General features: G+C 38.3%; 1 protein-coding gene across 3 annotated transcripts in view; it reads left to right on the plus strand.

Annotated features, from left to right (window-relative positions):
- The window catches only part of ADGRG6 (adhesion G protein-coupled receptor G6), a 108769-nt gene that overhangs the window by 36109 nt on the left and 51810 nt on the right, over positions 1–20850 (plus strand). For 2 of the 3 annotated variants that reach the window (XM_027751498.2, XM_027751504.2), the window contains exons 3-6: positions 4972–5313; positions 10781–11401; positions 16548–16616; positions 19637–19720. In XM_027751498.2, the coding sequence (XP_027607299.1) occupies positions 4972–5313; positions 10781–11401; positions 16548–16616; positions 19637–19720 (1116 nt within the window). The remainder of the gene's footprint in view (positions 1–4971; positions 5314–10780; positions 11402–16547; positions 16617–19636; positions 19721–20850) is intronic. The other variant, XM_027751502.2, reaches the window with a different exon arrangement.

Consider the following 20850-nt stretch of genomic DNA (forward strand, 5'->3'; position numbering starts at 1 on the left):
ACGTCAACATGAAAGCAAATTATAGTTAATTCTTTACTGCTTTTTATGCCTAAAGTGCTGGGTACTCTAGGTAAGATTTTCTGTGGTTTAGGATTGGCCTAATTCTGTCAGGCAGGGGAGATTTTGTTGTCCACTTTAATATGACTAGAGTTAGCATGAAATGTTTTGGGTTTTTTTCTGAAAATTCAATTCCAGAGCGACATAGATTTATTTTAGGATATTTTCATATGAAAATTATATCATCTACAGAGAGAAGTAAATTTAATTTTCATGCCAAAATGAAATCCAGCAGCATTCTGTTTTATGAAGGAACCTTTTAAAGTATTAAAAAAAAATACCAGTAGTGTTAATTCAATCCGCACGGGCTATCATTGGTGTCCTGTGCCACTGCCTACACATATGTAGTCATTTATGCTTCTGTCAGGTGGAAAATGCTGCATCCCACGGCTGGAAAAAGAAAGACCCAATGCAAGGTGTCAATTAGTTTGAAAACAAACTGGATAATGCACAATTTGCAAATGCAGACTTTTTTCCCCAGAGACACTGTTTTCTTTTGATCCTAACCTTCACAAAAGTTAAGTCTTTAGGGCTGAAATAGACAGTGTCCCAAGCTGGATCACTTTTGCGCTCTTCTGAAAATTCTCAGCCAAACGAAACTTGTTGTCCAGCACTTCTCCAAGCTTGGATAAGTGCAGAAATGAAAGCAGGTGGAGAGGTAGAAGTCAAAACTCATGCCTGATAAAGAAGTGCAGAGCATAATAGGGTAAAAGATAGGTTTGGGGGGAAAGGATGATAATGGAAAGAAGTAGAGAAATGTGGGAAGCTACAGGAAAATATGACAGATTTTGGAGGCAAGTACTGGAATGTGTTAGTCATTTAAGAAAAAATTTTAAAAAAAGAGAAGTATGAACAAATGTGATAAGGTTATATAAAGAATGTTTCCTTCCCAAATCTGCAGTTAAGTATTGTAGCTCTGTCTGATTGTTGCTTCAGCTGCCCACAACTGGCTTATGAAAGTTGCTTTCAGATTGTGCATTTCAGTGCTTACAGGTGTCTTCATGAGTTCCAGTGGTGGAATTGTGTGCTAGGACTCTATAAAGAGTCCTATAAAGAGACACAATCAGTAGACAGAACAAGATGGTCAATTAATTTTTTTTCACAGGGTATGAAGTTTGCGTGTACGCATCTGTTGGTACGGTGCAATCTTTAATGCATCACATACTGTTTCACTTAGCCCCTTAGTTTTAGGGCAGTCTTCAGATGATTCAGAATAGTATAAGATACTTTCCCCTTTATAGAAACTAAAAGGTATATATGTAAAATTGGCAGGAGATTCATAGAAGAGGGGGGAATGTTTTCATGGTTAGGAACGTCGGCAACAACGAGAATGGGATTGTATTCCTGCCTTTACTGACAAGTTCCTATCAAAGATAGCCAAATTGCTGTGACCAAAATTTTCCATTGGCCATTAAATACTCATTTTTTTATTTTCTGCAGTGGGCCAGATTGGCAGAGTGCTCTCCCAGCTGCAGTTTCAAGTCATTGATAGTGTGTTTTGGACATATAAAACCCTGTACAAATACCAAGTAGTTAAGAAAAATCAAGTCTCATTTCTTCTTTGAGGAACCCAAAATCTGTGGAAAGTTTTGCCATTTTTGTCCCATTATCTCCATGCCATTTCCACTATAGTTAATTCCCCTTCTGAAGTCAATTAACATTTGTGAATTGCTTTGATAACTTTGGTGAAAGCTCTAGGGTACTCCAGAAGAATTTATTCATTTCCCTTTTTAGCATAGTGTTGAAGTGTCACACTAAAAGCTTAATTATTCTTTTATTATAGGAAGTATGAGTATGATGCAGGGAAAAGAAAGTGTAACTTTGAGTTTACAAAATGTTGAAATTAAGTGCTTGATTTCACTATCTAAAGAAGTGCTCATTTTGGTTTGGGGAAGAATATGGGGGGGGGGAAGAGAAAGGCGTTGTATAAATATATTTGTATAAAATATATTTAGAGAGTGAATTTCCTGTGGTCTAAAGTGGTAAAAATTACAGGTCAGCAGATTCTGCTTATGTGGGGTTTCTGACCAGGAATATCATACCTAAATTTGTTCACATTAAAATCAATAAATATCTTGGATTGCTTGTGGAAATATTTGTGGTGTGTATTGCAACAAGTATTCAGTCTCCGTAGTTCAGAACTGCTCTGGGCCAATGGGATTGCAAAATATCTGTCAGCTTTGGCTGACAGCCTAAGGTTGCCACAGCAGTTTTTCTCTTTAATGAGTAAAATAGGTGATGTTTATAGAAAAATAACTGTCTCATGAGAAGCTGTGCAAAAAGTTCCATTCAAAACCATTCTGTTTATATATAGTTTTGTTGTTTGTTTTCTTTTCTTTTTACTTACTACTGTGGACATTTGCATGAAAACAGGATATTTCTCCTTCAAATTGCAGTCATGGACAGAATAGCTACTATGCCAAAATGGAGCCAACCCACTTCAAAAAAAGTAAACTATTTTGCTTACCAAATCTGTTTCTTCTGTGTATGCAAAGTTTTGAGCACTTATTTTCCTACCTAAATTTAGGGGCTGGTTTTTTTGATGTAAAACCAACAAAACTGTATGGATGTAATAAAATGAGAACACATTACTGCGAAAATTAAATTATTAAAAAAAATACCAGAAACAACATTTATGTTTTAATATTTGCAGTGACAGCAGGGATAAAAGTATTTTTTCTTACGTGTGCTGACTTTTTTTTTTTTATGCAGCCTCGAAACAATGATACATACTCAAGGGAGAGATGAATAGAAAGATGAGTCCTGTTTTGGCTGTTGACAATCAATAGAATTAATAAAGACAAGGAACATCAGTATTCTTTCTGATGGACAAATTTGACTTTTCCAGTCTCAGGTTGAATGCAATATTCTACTAATAAGGGAACAACAGTTTTACTGACAAGTAGCATATTTTATGTGGTTCAGCAATGTTTTATAATGCCTTAAAATTACATTAGGTGTCTAAGAACGAATGAGCGTACATTAATACCCATGTTCCTATTTGTATTTACATCACTTAACAGAGTAGTCCCTGACTCCAAGTCCATCTGAGCGCTCAGGGAAAGCTCTCAACTGCCCATGACTGTGTCATTTGTTTCTCTGGCAGGAATGAGTAGGAGAGTGAGTGAGGCATGCTGCCAAATTCTCAGCCCCTGTGAGCTCTCATCCTAGCAATAAGGAAGGCAGGAGCTCGAATCAGTGAGCCTTCCAGTGGGAGGCAGATCCAAACAGAACTGTCTTACAGCTGCTCTGCCCTGTAAAGGCTCACTAGCCCTGGACTAGCAGACTGCCTGCAGTGGCTTGTGGCATAGAGCATGCTTTTCCTGTCCTTCTTCCTCCTTTCAGTCTAGGGTGGTTCTCTAAAAGCTATACCTATCTGTGCAAAATCTATGATGGCAATTAAGCCATCGTCTGTTTGTACAACTGCAGGATTTAGAGTCACCATACCAATAAGTAAATATTCCCTCTCTGGTTAATAAATGGAACACCAGGGTTGCAGTGCAGGTTAGAATAGTCCTCTAACTGTAAAGATTTGCAGAGAAAATCAGCGTGGATAGGCTTCTCTTTATACTACACAGATCAAGTTTTCCAATGCCAGGAGCACTACTTCTTCCCAAAGTTACCTGCAAATATTTCAGACAATCCTTTTTTCTCATTTAAACAAAGAAGGATCCCATTGAGCTTTTCTAATGTAACCAGCCTGCATTTGGCTCTGAGAGCCCAAATAACGAACAGTCTCTTTACCTCTTTGCAGTCATATGATTTGTGTTTTGCAAATAAAAATTATAAAAAGTGTAACAATTCTACCTGCGGATGTAAACTGCTTTTTTTGACATGTCGCTTTACAGGGTCAGGGTCCATTTGCTTAGGCCAAACAGCATTTAAATGTGATTGAAAAATATCAGATCCTAGGTAGTCCTATTTTTTCCGTACTTGTAGTACTTGACTCAGAATTGTGGCCTGATGGAATATTAGCAAAGTAATTCAGCATAAATGTGACAAATACTTTCTTAGGTTATCTGTTGGTGATATTCAGTTCCCACCTAGTTTATTCAGTAATGCTTTGACAAATTGTTACAGATTTTAGCAGCAGGAAGTTTATGGTAATTATATCATATATTATGCTAAGTAAATATATGATAAATGAGCAAGTGTAAACGAAACAAGAAACGCAACCCTGGGGGCTAACTGGGCTCGCAGTTCTCGTGGATGAGCACAGCAGGTGAGCAAAGGAGTATGAGGAATACAATAAGAATTTCTTAAAGCCTGACTGCCACAAATATGTCAATGGAGCTGATTCAGCATGGGAAGAACACAGTAATTTACTGTTGATTCAAAAACCAGTAGCTTACTGCTACTCTTCTGAGTGATGTGGAATGCATTAGCTGGAAATGCAGATGACTAACCTTCAGGAACTGCCACTTCTGCTGCTCTTCAACCCATCTCATGCTGCTCCTTTCTGGGGACACTTCTCTGGAAACAGTGGCATGGCATAGAGCTGCTGGGACAGCCACCAGTCAGCATCAGACCAGCAGTCAAAAAATGAAATTATACCAGTCATCTTTCTTGAAGTAGCAGTTTCAGAATTTGCCTTTCTGAATTCAAAAAGACTGCATTCGCTTTGCCTTTATCAGGCCAATATTAATGGCAAATATATATCATGTGCACAAATTAATATTTAGCAGTATAATTTATATTTCTTTGCTGTAAGATTTCTTATATAAAATACTCTTTTCCTGTACTATTCCTCCAGCATTTTGCCCACTAGAAGTGAGGCCTTTTCCTGCCTTTCTTTCTCCCATCTCTGTTTACATTTTTCTGTATAGAAATACATTTACTTATTGTGTTGATGATTACTTGCCTTTTAAGTTACCTTTCTGCCTGACCTCCAGCCTTCTCTGTTTTTATTGTCAGCTCATGGATGCTACGACTGTAGGATCGTGCTGACTGACCCCTCTGGAGTTTTCACTTCCCCGTGCTTCCCCAGTGACTATCCCAACAGCCAAGCATGCAAGTGGATCATCCGAGCACCTCATGGATTTATCATACAGCTAACATTTATTGATTTTGACATTGAAGAAGCTCCAGGCTGCATTTATGATTCACTGACATTAGACAATGGAGAAAGCCCAATGAACCTTTGTGGCATCACTGCCAAAGGATTATCCTATAACTCTACTGGGAATGAAATGATTGTGTCATTTAAAAGTGACTTCAGTATCCAAAAGAAAGGTTTTAATGCCAGTTATGTACGAAGTAAGTAAAACCAAAGCATTTCATCCCTTTATAGATGTTAGAAGGAAATGTCCTATAAGGATTAGAATGACACTTCCCAAAGGAATCAAGTCCTCCATGAGAAGGGAAAGGATGGGGGAACTGCAGGATACAGGCTACAGGGTTCTCTTGTATGTTTTTTTAACTAATTTATTTTTCTTTGAATCAAAATTATTTTATTCTGACACATGACAGGAAATGTGTTAGAAAAACTTTTCCCATGCAAAGATTTTAGGCCTAACAGTTCCTGCCTCTACCAATTTATGCCGGCAGATTTGAAAGCAGGATGCATGTCCTTCAGGTCAGCATACCTGCAGAGGACATAGGAACCTAAAGACAGCATGACAGGGAACTTAGCTGAGATAGAAACAACACCAGGCCAGACCTCTGGCCCATTGAAATGACCAGTGGTAGGGAGGAGTTTGTACAGAAAGTAGAACTTCTCAGAGTTTGTCCAGTCTCTGGAACGAACTTCCAGGAATGAACTGACGTTGCAAATGGCTACCTTTTGTTCCAGTTCCTTGATATTTCTTTCCCTTCCTTAGACACATAACAGTGGTTTTAAAGGTTTTAAAAAGCCTAAAACTCCTGCTTTTTCTCCTAGAAGGGTGCAAATAGCTTCTGATTGGTGTTTATTTAAAGCATTAATTAGAAGTTGCATGACGTTAAATGGAGGGCATTAGGATGATCGCTGCCAGACCCCATATGCGTCTCACTGTTCATTCCACTTCTTTAGTTTCCAATTGCATTCTCTCAGTAGGCTTTCTTTTTGTAGAAGTTGCACACCTTAAACTGAACACTAGTACTGCATTGAGCATTTACATTATTGTAGCACACTTATGTTCTGCGGATTGGCTGGCTGCCTTAAAATCACAGAGCAGGGAGGCTTGGCAGTTCTGTCTTCAGTCACAAGCACATCTTCCTTTATTTAAATTTTAAAAATATTTATTACACGTCATATATTTTATAATAATTAAGATAGTAACTCCCAGGAATGATAAGACAAAAGTAGGCCTGATTATGACAGCAAAATTTGTGTGCAGTTCTTAAAATTAAAAAGGTAACATCACAGAGGAGCTGACAATATCTCTTTCTACTGAGGTCCTTTCATGCTGACAAAATGAATGTAGTAATAATTCTAGGAGCATTGGTTTTCTTCTGCAAGTGGAAGCAAATTTTCTGAAAGGTTTCTCTATTTGAAAATAGCAACTCTTGCTGTGTTGTAAGAAGTTGTAAAATCAAGTGGATCATAAAAATTATTTGCAGTCAGATTATTCAAATGATTTATTTCTTTATTCCTCTTTAATATTTTAATGTTTAATTATCACTGTAGGGGTAAGATGACTTACAATTGGAATTTAAAGATGCAATGTTGCCCTCAGCTGTGTTTAATGAGGAAGAGAGGAAAGGTCCACAGACATAGTCAGAGAGCCCTTTGTGTATATATACCTAGAGGTAATGTATTTTTATGAAAGCAAAAATATTACCTCTGTGCCATGTTGGATAGTGCCTTCTGTTCATGGATAGCACCATTAAATAGTCTTGGAAATCCTTTTATTTTGAAAAAGAAGACTATTCCCCAGTGTGAATAAAAGTGTCGGAGACCTTCACCAGTGACTTGTATTTTAATGTTTCATATATATTGGTTCAGAAGGTCTGTGTTAAGGCTTTTTGTTAAGCATCTAGACTGAGGCCAATGAATTTGGCTTCATTACTCCAAATGTGTAACTTTCACCTGACATCTTGATTTTGGCCGTGGATGCTGGGAGAGCTGGCCACATGCTTCTAGGACAAATTAAAACTGCATTCTGCTTATTGCCCACAGTTGTGCAATTATGTTAGTTTCAGAAGGTTGTTACAGACAAAGATCATAGTGACATTTAACCTGGAAATGGATACAGAAAATGGGCTTGGTAAAGGTATTATAATGTACCACTTGCTTTTCAAGTTATAAAAGCAAGTGGACAATAGGACATCAGCGCACACACACATTGAAATTACAACTCATCCTCATGGCAGATGTCAATGAGTTTTGGGAAGGAAGTAGATTGGGAATAGAACAGCTTTTCTGTGACAGCTCAGTGTTATGTAAGAACAAACAAGTTTCAAAATGAGTTTTGCAAAGTGTGTTCTGTTATCCATAGCAAGTTGGCTGCCCACACAAATACTGATTTTCTGATTGTGACCTACTGCAACACACCAACAGCAGATGGATGGGCCATATCCTCAGCTTCGGTAAACAAATGCAACTTTGCCAGTCTTAGGGAAATTAATGTCTATTTACACCAGCTGAAGAGCTGGCATGGTAAATAATTTCCTAGTAATAGTTAACTGCATAAGTAATAGCTCCACTAGTCAGTAAAAGTCACTCAATTGCCAAAAGGGGAGGACAGAGAGCCAAGAGATGGCTGTTAGTACAGAAATGCTTGAGACAATGTCAAATTAGCATACTGTTGAGCAGTACTGCAGTAGCTCAGATTAATAGCACAATTCACTGAGGTAGTAACAAGACACTCTCAAACAGGCACTTGGTATGTAGACTTTTGTAGATCTCACTGAAGTTTGACACATTTCTTCAGCATCAGTGACAGGGCAGACAAAGGCATCAGTCAAGAGCTGAACTGTGCTGAAAAGCCCATCAGCTGACAGGAAAGCAGTTTTTCCTTGCAAGGGATGGTAAAATGCAGTCTAGGGACTCCTGGCTTGCTTATGCATAAAGGGGTGTATGAGATGTGAGATAGTGAGATGCAAGTAAATTTTTTTGTACCTTCTTCATGACAAAATCGCAATATGTCAGAAAAGCCCATGTCCATTGTAATCCAGTTGTCTTCCTAAGAGAAACAATTTAACATTATTCTGAATGTAGTATAAACACTTGGATGAATATTCCAAGAATATATGTATATTCTTCCTCAAAGAATAAGCAGTTTCTCCAGTACTAACATCTGAAATTTGTCAGTGTGATGACTGAGTGTGCAACAGCAATCAGGAAAGACACCTGCACGGGATTCTGTTTTCTTCATGGGGACAAAATGCTTCTCAGTTTTGCACTTTCATACAGCAAAGTTGAGGAGATTTCTTCAGTATGGGAGCAATGTCCTCTCTGTTTATTTCTCTTTCTATACTGTTTAATTTTGAACAAGTGGTCCACAACTTCCCTGACCACCCTAACACAGGCTGAATAGTGCTCATATGAATAAGCTTTCTTCTTTTCCAAGTCGTGAATCCTTATACTTCTTCTGGAACACTTTCCATGTTACGTAAAGGAGCTTACAGTATAATTACCCCACTAAAAAAATGCCCCTGTTTTCAATGGAGAGTTGAACACATTTTCTATCTATAAAATTGTTACAACATACTTTTTCCCTTGGGAAGAAAAATAAATCTATGAAGTAAATCCAGTAACTATAAAAGCCCAGTATTTTTCTCTCTTCCCTCCCATTCTGCAGTTGGTGGGTTGGCGGATAGTGAGCAATGCTTTATGTTCTTTTAGTATGTAATATATTGGTCAAATTATGTCCTTGTATATATCCAAATATGGTAGTTTAGAGCTCAGTCTTTGCAAGCAGCTGTGTCTTGGTTGGCAAAAGGAACTTGCAGTACCACAGACAACACAGAATCCTTATACCCCATATATCTGCATCTTTTCCCAAGTATGATGTGACAGTCACCCTTCCCTACTGTCTCACCCTCTCATATTAAAAAGGTTTTTATTTCATTCTGAGAAGACAAAAATTGTAGTAATGAGTGTAAGAGTTGTGACATCACTGAAAAATCCCAGAGGAGTCTAGGAATTAGCTACTGTGGCAGTTATCCTTCAGGTGCAGCAAGAAACAGTTTCACTTCCAGCATATTTGCTGTGAAAATGTGTAAGAGGTAGCAAATATCGCTGGAGATATGGTCTGACAAAGAACTGTGGAGCCAGAAGTAAAACCAGGAGCTGCTGCAATCTGATCTTGACTGCCTGTGCATGTCTGATAGCCAGAAACTTAATTCTGTGGAGAAATTTGCTGGAAGAATTTTGCTGCCATAAATGTGCCAATAAAACTGAACATATTGACATTTTATTTTGAAAACTAATGTTCTCCAAAATAGAGTGAACAGAATTGTCATTAATGTACCATGGAGAAAAAGCACATGTCATGGGATACGTCTTCTCACATTTGGTGACTGCCATTTTGTCCATGAAAGTGAGAATACTTAATAACAGAGAGAGCAATTTTACCAAAGCCTAAATACCTTTACAGCAGTACATAATTTACAGGAGGACTAGACATTCTAGACACTTGTGCAAAATCCAAAACTGCTGACCCAACTGTTAGCAAATAGTGAGCAGCTTAGATATAAATATTCATGAACACGCGATTGCAGTATTCAACCAGAAAGCTGCTGGGGACAAAATGAGAAGATGCCTAATGCTTTGCAGAAAGCCATTAGCTGAATTCAGAAACAAAAGGCTTCAGTTTGCCAAGGAATGTAATGGCAGCTTTCTTCTATTGTGATAATTAAAAGCAGCAAGGCCTGAACTTCACTAGTGTAATATAGTCATGCAGACAAGTAATCAAAATAATATATCTTAAAAGCAAGTCATGCTGTGTTTTTCAGATAACTGGTTTACTCCATTGCCTAGTGCATCCTTAGTCGATGAATGAGTAGTAATTTTTATAAAGTGAGCTGAGGTCATGGCTAGGCTTCGCGAACGAAGATTTGGGAAGGCTCTATCCACATTTGTTACAGGCACGCTGGTGGCTTATGAGGCCAATACGTGACAGACATATCCGATTACAAAAGGCACAGCAGAAAGACTCCTTAGATGGTGTATTCTGCAATATACGGTTCTTTCTGCGTTGCCTTTTTTCCTCAAGAGTGATCCTGCGAGTGTTAAAGTGAGCTGAGGCAGAATTGGAAATTAGCAAGTAATATGTCCTAATATTGCTCTTAATGCAACATAGGGGGTTGTTAGCTGTTACACAGCATTTTCTGTGCCATTGAAAGGATCTCTGCATATTTTCAGCAGAGTGTACTCCTAAGTCTAATTCCCCTTGTTGTGTGCTATTGATATATTACTGTGGCAGTTTGAGCCACACCCCCAGAGGGGGAGAGAGGGAGCCCAACCACCCCCTGGCCTTCTCCACCTACATGCAGCAGACACCAACAGCCAGAACAAGAAGACTGCCAACCGTTTCCGGTGCTGTGATATATGATTTTGAGCAGAAGCGAACAACATGAGTGGTGATTGGCTCTCCAGGGAACACTGTCCTGGCACCCAATCACCTCTGAGCCCCCCCCAGCCTCTCGGGGGGCCAATTTCAAACTATGACAATTACAGTGATAAATACCACCTAATGAATGTTTGATTTAATGAATCTTACTTTGAACCCCAATCTGCCTATATTTCTATATGATGAAATTTTTTTTTGTTAATTTACTCATCTGCTCTTGTTTCTAGTCGCTGTGTCTCTGAGGAATCAGAAAGTCATCATTCCCCAGGTTCCCGACATAGATGCTGTGTCTGTGGCAGAGTCTGTCTCAGTGCCAGATCTTAGCCAGTTTACACTGTGCTTCGAAGCAACCAAAGGCAACAGTGATGACAATGACGACTGGAAGGTTTTCTCCTACACTAATGCATTGTCGACAGAATTCTTCAGCTTCGGAAAGACCACAAAAGGCCATTTTCTGTCCATCTCAGGCACACAGTGCATCCTTGAGAATGCATTGCCCCGAAATGCAGAGTTTTTCACGGGAACCTTTCAACAGCTCTGTGTTGTATGGGACAGCTTCTCAGAGACTATAGGTATATATGCCAAAAGCACCTATCATATAGTGCATTGTCCAGGTATCTTTGACAAAGTTATCCCTGGAAATGGGAGGCTGGTGCTGGGCTCTAACAGCAATGAAATGAGCTCTCTAAATGGAGACATTTACAACTTCCGCCTCTGGAATTTCACCATGAATGCACAAATGCTGGCCAACCTCAGCTGCGATGTGAAAGGAAACATTGTAGACTGGGAAAATGAATTCTGGAGTATTCCAACTTCAGCACTGAAAGCAGAAAACAATTTGAGTTGTGGTGAGTACGCCTTGCCAAGACTTTTTTGCTTATTTTCCCCCTACACTTCTGCATTGTACTGAACATATCATATACCAAGATGGAAAAAGATGAGAGTGTTCCTGTGAAAGTAAAATAGCTAGGTCTTACCTTTCTTAGACTTTAGCTCAACTCTTACCAACACAGAGGCTTTGAAAGGTATAGAGTTGATTCCTTAAAGGAAAAGAACAAGTCCCCTAAGTATATTGAGTTGCTGCTTGAAATGATCAAAGTTTTTCCCAAACACTCCTTATTGACTCATGCAAAAGGGGGATAACTGCAACTACCTGCTAGCCCCAAGTAAGATTACAGTGGTCTCTGGAGAAAAAAAAATAAAGTATGTTAACTAACTAATTACTAAATATTTTTGTACCTGCCCTTTCACCCTTTGATTAGCCAGGGGAGCGCTTGGTAGCCTTCTGCTGAGCGTACAAAACCAGCAAAATCAGTGACAAAATGACAATTCATATGAGACAGGAAAGTAGGGAAAAATATTAAATTAGAGGAGGCAGACAGGAAGGAAGAGTTTTAGATCAAAATCATCAGATTTTGTGTCCCTGATGATATATTATCAGTCCTTCTTTTAATTGGTAATTACTGAAGGTCTTTTTTCCTGTAGATTACTCTAGAAGATAAATTTCAATACATTGTCCAACCTGTTCTCATTTCATGTCTCAGACACTTGATTCTCATAAGTGTCCAGATGTATTTTTTGTATATGTCTATATTTTTACAGCTGGTTGGCAGTTTTCTGCTGAAATAAAAAAAAAATCAAAGCTGAAAACTCTTTGTCACTTTAGAAGAATAATAATAAAAACCAATAAGTAATAAATAATTTAATAATAATAATAATTTTTAAAGAATGTTTTGCTTAATAGCTTTGGAGATATTTAGATAATTATAAAACGCACAGTGGAAAATCTGAACCATGGCCAGGAACAGCCTATACACATACATATGATGCTTGTAAAATGAGCTGCTGTCAAACTCCATGTCCACAGAGTTTAAGCTCTCCAATAATAATGAATACGTGTTGACAAAAACAAAAGCAAAAAAATCAAAGAAAATGGTTACAGATATTGCTTCTTTCTAAACCACGTGAGGTCTCTTCACATCTAATGTCCTCTCCAATTTTGCCTTCTTGCTCCTCTGACACCTTATTACTTACTGGTTTAAACACAGTTTAAGTAGTGTCAATATAAACATCTCCTGACAGAGCATCTGTCAGCACTAAGAGAGTCATTAGTTTAGAACAGAAGCTGGCACCATTAAGACATGCTAGTTTCTGTATCTAATAGTTCATAAGGGATTAAGGTGGCTAAAAAAGCTATCTTGCTTGCTTTATTTTACTCAGATCAAAGTGTGAGACACAATCACAGCTAGACCCACTGAGACAGATCTCAGCGTACCTCTGCTAAAAAAGGTTAAGCAACACTTCTATAAAACCAGAAGCAACTGGATACTTTCACCTTTCTACCAGAACAAAGAAAAGACTGATCTGACTATGGCTGATAAAGGTGTTCTGGACAAGGAAGTTGTTTCTATTTCATCGGTATGAACTGATCTCATAGCGAATAACTTTCCAAAAAATCTTACTCTTCTTACACTGTTATACCATGATGACTACCATAACACTTTTACCAAACAACCTACCAAGACCTCTTTAAAAGCTGCAGTCTCATTTAATTCTGATTGAAGTAGGGGTCTTGTTCTTCTTTCTGTTAAAGACTGTACAGTCCTGTAACACAAATGTAGTATCACAGCTGTGGTAATAGAAACAGTAGACTTACTTTCATTGCACAGCTTTATTCTTTGGGATATCAATGTCCAGCAGAGCACTGTTTTAGAAAAAGTATATTAGTGTTCCTACTTTAGGCCCAGGAGTCTATACAGGTCACTTAAAATGTATCTACGTATAAGCATTGTTATTTCCTCTAAATCAGCCTATGAGAAAACTAACTCATTAGTCAGTGTTTTTCTTTCTTAGATGTTAAATCACCCTCTGTGATAAAGGCTTTCCTGAGCCAGAGTATTTCCTAAAAGAAAATACTGGATGCAATACCATTTCAAAGATGGTTACTAATCCCAGTGATTAAATTGTTAGAATTTTCTTCCCTTCCTCTACTTGAGTAAAAGCCTTCTTTGTAAAACCATCCTTCAACAGGAGAGTTGATGAGTCAGACTATCAACCATGAATAAACCACTAACATTGGAGAACTGACTCTGATTAGGCTTCATTTAACAGCAATGGAAGGATTTATGCAGAAAAGGTTTTCACACAGCTCCAATAATGCTTCACCAGGAAGCAGCATGTCATTTAAAAAAAAGCAAGCCAAGCATTTAGCCGTGATCTCAACGTATCTGTGCCTGAACAGTGCTTATGTTTATCAAGGGGTATTATTTTCAGGGTTTTTCAGACAAAGCTTTTACAAGTAGGTTTGTGGAGCTTGAAAACACTGGCAGATTGTTTCAGATAGTCTTTTCCTAGTTTTACCTTTTACTAGTTTATTCCCTATACTAGTGTTTTCACAGCTGTGCAGTCATGGTGGGGTGCTTGTGTAGGACTTGACAGAATTCTGTTTTTATTGCCATACCTTTGCACAGATTGCATTTAAAGGTATACATACACAGCCTGGGTATCTGAACTAATTTTAAAACAAGTAGCCTAGGTAATGATAGCACTTTATTGCTACTGAACACTGGTTCAGAGTTCAGTGCAGGCAAATTGAGGAGCATTTAAACAACTTCTGGTTCTGATTTTGAAGTCTGAATTGGCTATACCTATAGCAGGATGTGATCTACTCAGTTTAAGGATAATGTGGCAGCATGTGTCTCCATGCCTGCAATTGCATTTGTTTTATATGCATTTTATATGAGTCCTTCATTCCCAAAGGCCAAAGGAATTCTTAATTTCACTGTCAGATTTAACTCAGTGTGGGATGTTTCTGCCTTAGGCAGCTGGACAATTTTTCAGGCAGAGATAATTGCCCTCAGTACTGTTTATGAACAGTGGAATCAAAAAGGCTATTCCACAGGTCAGTGCATCTCATACTGGAGAAGGTGTCTTAGTGAAGTCAGAAGTTTTTTTGCTGTAGGAGTGCTTGTTCCTCTCCACTGACTATGACGAAAGTCTATTATGACAAGCAGATATGGATGTCTGAGTCAGACATTTGGAGTGAGATGTATCACACAATTGCCTGTAATAAAAGTCCATGGGGTCATAAGTCCTGTTGGCAAACCTGCTTCAGCGTGGGCTTCTGTCTCCATGGGTCCACAGATCCCTCCAGGAGACTTCTCTAGCATGGGCTTCCCGTAGGGTCACAACCTCCTTCAGGAATCCACCTCCTCCAGCATGGGGTCCTCCATGGTCTGCAGGTGGATATCTGTTCCACTGTGGACCTCCATGGGCTGCAGGGAGACAGCCTGCCTCACCATGGGCTGCACCATGGGCTGTAGGGGAATCTCTGGTCCAGCACCTGGAGCACCTCCTCACGCTCCTTTTTAACTGACCTTGGTGTCTGCAGGGTTTTGCTCTCACATATTCTCACTCCTCTTTTGGCTGCATTGCTGTTGTCCTGTAACTTTCCCCCTTCTTAAAATCTGTTATCCCCAGAGGCACTACCACTGTTGCTGATGGACTCGGCCTTGGCCAGTGGCATTTTTGGAGCTGAGTGCCATTGTCTCCATTGGACATAGGAGAGACTTCTTGCAGCTTCTCACAGAACCACTCTTGTAGCCCCGCTGCTGCCAAACCCTTGCCATGCAAACTCAATACAACAGTCTTCTGACTTAAATGTTTTGTAAAGTTGGATTGGATTTTTTTTAGTTTCACCGAATAAAATCGCAGTCTTGTTTTAAATACTAAAGAAAATATGAATGCCTGCAGATTTTCCAGCCAACTCTCAGGTCATCGTTCCATGTTACAGAACAGAGATTAAACTTAGAGTAGGTTTTGATATTGACTGTTTAATATTAGCATATTTATTTTGGGGGGAAAAAGAAAGCTCATGCAGGATGTAGTGCATTCACTTAGAACATCCTTTCTGGAGTTCATATACCAAGGGAGTGAATTTACCTCTATCTCTTAATCTGTTAAAAAAAATTTGCTGAGTTTTGATACTTGTTGAGGATCACATTTTTAATTCTGCCTTATATTTGTCAGCAATACACGTAGTGGTATCTGCGGCATCATACGATGTCTGTGTCAAGGGTCCATGCTTCATTTGTTCTTGCGTCACAGGAAATACTTCCTTAGCTATCTTTACAAGCTGCTGGATGGTGGCTGTTGAATTTTATGGAAGGAGACAACCTCATTGAGTTGATATGATTCTGAGGTAGTAAAGCAAAAGCCAAAAGGGCGGCACTCTTAGTAGGTTTACATTTTGCCAGTGCTCTATGGTCTCATTATTTTCAACACAATGTGCAAAGGCAGCTCTGTCTGCAGCTGAACTTCTGGGATACACAAAGTGCAACTAATTCAGTTGCACCGTTTGTTTTTCTGTAGCCATTCTTACGTGCCCTGTTTTTGCCTCCAGATCATCGAAGTGTATGCTTGTTGTAATGAACAATTCTGTAGAGATACAGACTTATAACATTATTTGTTTATAAATCATGCATACCAGAATGTTAATCACACCCACACCCTGGGCAAAGAAACAAGTTTAATTACCTTTTATCTGGTTGGTGTCTGTCACAGGGAGATTACTCAGAATTGTGTGGTGGGTAACCTGTGCTATAGTAGCAGAGTGTAGTTGCTCCTCCAAGGCAGGGGTTATTACTCACAAAGATTGCATAAATCCTATGGCCATACTGAACCTTTGCTTAAACTCATTTCACACAGTACATGCAAGCTGCATTCCTTTAATGTGATGTTATTTAGTGAAAGCTAAGAAAACCATGGGAGGATACACAAGTGACTATAACTTGCAAGTCAGCAGGGTTTTCAAGGATCCCACAGAGGAAACAGAAAATGAAAACACATTAAGTCTTATAGGCAAATGGCAGTGTCAGTTTTGCCACTGAGAGAAATTAGGAAGGGGACTGCACTGAATGATATATGTTTTCAGACATGATAGCTTTATGCCCAGTAGTCAACCCTTTCTAAATTATTTGCTTTCTTCTTTTAAAGGCTCATATCTAATTCCCTCTTCTTCAATTGAACCAACCAGTTGTGCAAACCTAGGAAGCCTTTGCCAAGGTAAGAAGCCCAGGTCCTTTTCACAGTTTCATCTTTGGGAAATCCTGAGATTTTTTATTCCATTTCTTTTTTATTATTGTTTCTAAAAGGGTGAGTGGCAATAAAAAATAGCAAGGAAAGGAATTCTTTGGTCTCATCAAGTGTGTGGGTGTCCTGTATGTACAATATGTGGAAAAAATGTGATCACTCCCATGATAATACATTTTCCAAATAGTCTCCATTATATCAAAACTGCATTAATTGACTGCTTTCATTTCTTTCTGCCCATCTTTTCTTCCTGCACATTTTGACAGTAAAATATTAACCAGTATAAGAAGTGCGTACATCTGTAAATAAAAAATGAGCAGATGGAAATAAAGGAAGTGGCTCTTGTTCAGAGTTTTTTTCAATAAGCTATTTTGAGACTAGATACATTGAGATTAGCAGGCAAAAAAATCAACATTAAACTGCAAAATCCAGTAGCTATTAGTTAATGCAACACATGCTACAGCACTTAGTGAGGGTTTAATAGTGTAAAAATCACCACATATAAGAATGCATTAGATGTCTTTAAAGGTCAGCTCAGTTGAATGCAAGGAATTGGTGAACCCTGAAGATTTCCATGTCATGTGAATCAGTGGGCATGCAAGGATGGTTAATTTGTTCTGTTCTCCTTAGATGCTGAAGTTCCATAAAAAGTGCTTTACACGAACAACATCAATGCATTTCCACAACACCTTCATGAACACAAACCTGATAACGTGTTGGCCTTTTATGTTAGACTTTAATCGCAGCAGCAACTGCACCAAAAATGTCTAGCTCTGTAACCCTTTTCTGGACAAATGGTGGAAGAAGGAGACAGGAGATAATAAAATATAAGAGGGGAAGAGGAAGTCTGAGAACTCTTTCAAAACCAATATTACAAGTAAATCAGATTAGGTCAAATATAAAAGGGAAAATGTACTCTTCTTGGAAAGCCAGTAAGGGATCTGTGTCAGTCTTTAGTTTACTTTTCCCAGATTTTCCTGAGGTAAATTTGGTTCAGGTTCTTGGAGCATAGTGTACTGGTCTCCACAGGGAAAGTGAAATGCTGTTAATGTTCATAATCAGATTTAAACAGTAATTTTCAGGCATCATATTCACAAAGCACAGTGTGATGTAAATACTACCACTCAAATACCTTGGTAAATGAGACATCCACAATTATTCAGTATTAGTCTTTTTATATGTAAAGGGTAATACAGCCATCATATAAATAACTTTGTATATTCTCTTGGAAGAACTCTGAATGTTTTCCTATATCAAAGTGGCATGGGATGAAAAGAAGATACTATCATTACGTCAGCTAATATGGCTGCAGAAATGGGCACACTTTCATCAAAACAAACCTGCTTTTCTAAAAGCCTTATCCTTTTTTCCAGCTTTATTAACTTGTCTAGTAGAAGATATTACCTTTCAAACTTGCCTCTCTTAACTTCCTAGGCCATCATAAAGACTGAGTATTTTCACTTTGCTTCTCTAAAAAGTGTTTGGTAAAGTGTCCCTTGTGTTCAGTTCATCACTTTGGACTAAGATGCCATATCAGATTTACCCCGTTCAGCGCCATCATCATTATTGTAATAATCATGGAAATCATAAAAAGTGTCTATTTCTGTTGACACTGCAGACTTTCTCTAAACTGAGAGGCAAGTTTGGATTCCTTTTTTGTTTGTTTGTTGTATGCTGTGCAATAACACCAGGCAAAAAGTTTGTGGGTGCCAGATCAGCTACAGCCTGATGAAAGCTGTTTTCTCCGTCATGCTTAGTAAATATTTTCATTCATTAAAAGATGCCTGCTTTGACAGCATTGACTGGAAGATACAATCTATTAGAAGCCTTATAACTTGTTTCTCAGACAATATAGCTCTGAGGTTTCATGAGAGAAGAGGTTTTTTTAGGTGTCACTTTATATGCTCACTTTCCCAGTTATAACCTGTTTGCTCCAGCGTGCAACTTCTTCTCTTTCCCTAATTGTCTTGTCTCACTGAAACCTTAACATGAACCTACTCCCTAAGTTGTGACTTGAATTTATGACTTTCAGACTCAGAAGGTTAGTTAAATCCACCTAACAAAACATAAAAAATGCAATTTTTTGTCCAAAATATGATTGTTTAACCTTTCCACGTTGTTTCTTGGTCAAAGTCGTCCAAAGCCATGTAACATTTGGGATTTTACCATACCAACCTTCAGATTTTAACTAAGAGTTTTCAGGAGAAAAGTAAATGTGTCAGTGAGTGGATCTGCATTCCTTGGGAGTTACTGGACAAAATTAAATTATTTCCCAAATCATTATTTGAAAATTGATTGGCATAATCTTTGAATTCCTCTAGCACGTATACCCGCCCAGTCTACTGTGGGGAAAAATTGCAGGTTTTGGCTCCTCCCTCTAATTTTGGAAAGTGTCCAGATGGTTTCCAGAATTGTTTGGAGTGACTCCTATTGGTATCAGTGAGAAAAGTACGGCTGAGCTCCTACGTCAAGCTTTCAAAATATATATTTCTACTCACCTATTCCAAGTCTGATTTCAGTTCTCTTTATTGTTTGGAGCTCGGTGGAGTTAATTAGATGGATGGAATTAATTAGATGGATGTTTTAGTTTCTCATTTGTTTGTCATATTCAGTCTTTGAGTTGGGACAATGATTCTTTTCACAGGCAATAAGTGCATCTTCAAACTTATTTTCTGGTCTTTGCACAGCTGTTTCGATCTAAAGCTCTCATAAGAGGATTTTGAGTTTGTGAAAGCAGTTATAGGACTGATCTTGCAAACTTTACACTGGCAAAACTCCCAGTGAAGTCAATGCAAGTGAAGATTGCAGGACTGGGGCCTCAGTTCATACCTATTCATCACTTTGTGCAGAAAAAATAATATGTTTATTTAACATTTATGGCATTGTGTGTAGATGGTTTCATTTTACATGGTCATGCATTGTTCCCATTTTGTCTTACCTTATTAACATTCATATTTCATTCAAGTTCACCTCTTTCTCATCTTTATTACCAGCTACTGTAAATGCTACTACTCCTACACCACCCACTGTCACCACTAACATGCCTGATACTAATAGAAACGATAAGCCAAACAATGGTAAGAAATCCTGTGTTACATTTTTCTTGTACTGTATGTAAAGCAAATTTGTTGTATTTTAAGGTGTGTTTTTCCGACTATCGTAATGTCAAGGCTCATGTCTCAATTCTGATCTCATTTATGCTGAAATAAATCAGGACTAACTTCACTGGACCATGTCAGAATGGTGCAAATGAGAACAGAATCAAACTCAGTGTTTATTTGTATCATGTTTACCTGGCTCTTCTATGAAAGAGGTTAACTTTGTGTCACCCGTTGTATTTACCCATGCAAAGAACTACGGAAGGGAGAGGGATTTTTGAAAAGGGTCCGAAAAGAGCTGTGCTGTTGAAATGTTTCAAGGCTGCGGATTGTGTGGCTCCCGCTTGTGCAGCCAGGGTGGTAGTATGCTTGGATTGTCTGTTCCTCACTAGTCAGGCGCAGGAGCCAAGTGGAACCATTCCTATGGAGCAAAGCCACTTCCACTGAGTCAACAGGAATCTTTCCACTGACTTCAAGAAGAGCTGGATCAGACTTTACTAGGGAAAATGTTGACAGTATCACATATCGTTTACTTTTCATTTAGAAAGATTAAGGGAAAAAATAAGGTAGTAAATGAGCCTATTATTAGCACAGGATTAAAGCCAGGATTTCTTTTGAGGTTTTCTCAAATTCTATGATATCACTGTCTCCTAAAGACTGAGCATCATTTTGTGAGGTGCTGCTAAAATATTTATTCATTTGTTAAAGATGGTTGTTAAATGTTATTACCAACACAGAGATAGATTTCTGCAATTTTCATCTGAGGCTTAAAGATTTATTTTTTTAAAGATTTATTTTTTCAGTGTGCTCCACTGAAATAACTTAGGATCTGGGTGTTTTTTGTCATTTGGTTTTTAACTTGTTTGGTTTGGGGGTTTTTTTTACCCAATGCATCAGTTGTTACTGTAGGATTTAAAACTCTTGGAATATTTTTCCTTTTGGTAGATCATTTATTGTACGTTGGCAATCAGGCAATGCAGTACACAATGTGAAAGAATTTATCTGAATCCAGACTCTTTGGATTTAGTAAACTGTAAAAGTGAGAAGAAAATATTGAAAATTTCTTGCAAGTTGTGTTTGTTTCCTTTTTGTGGATCCACTCACTCTGT

This window comes from Pipra filicauda, unplaced genomic scaffold (genome assembly GCF_003945595.2).
Source record: "Pipra filicauda isolate LSUMZ 115617 unplaced genomic scaffold, ASM394559v2 scaffold55_size4083901_pilon, whole genome shotgun sequence".
NCBI classification, from domain to species: domain Eukaryota; kingdom Metazoa; phylum Chordata; class Aves; order Passeriformes; family Pipridae; genus Pipra; species Pipra filicauda.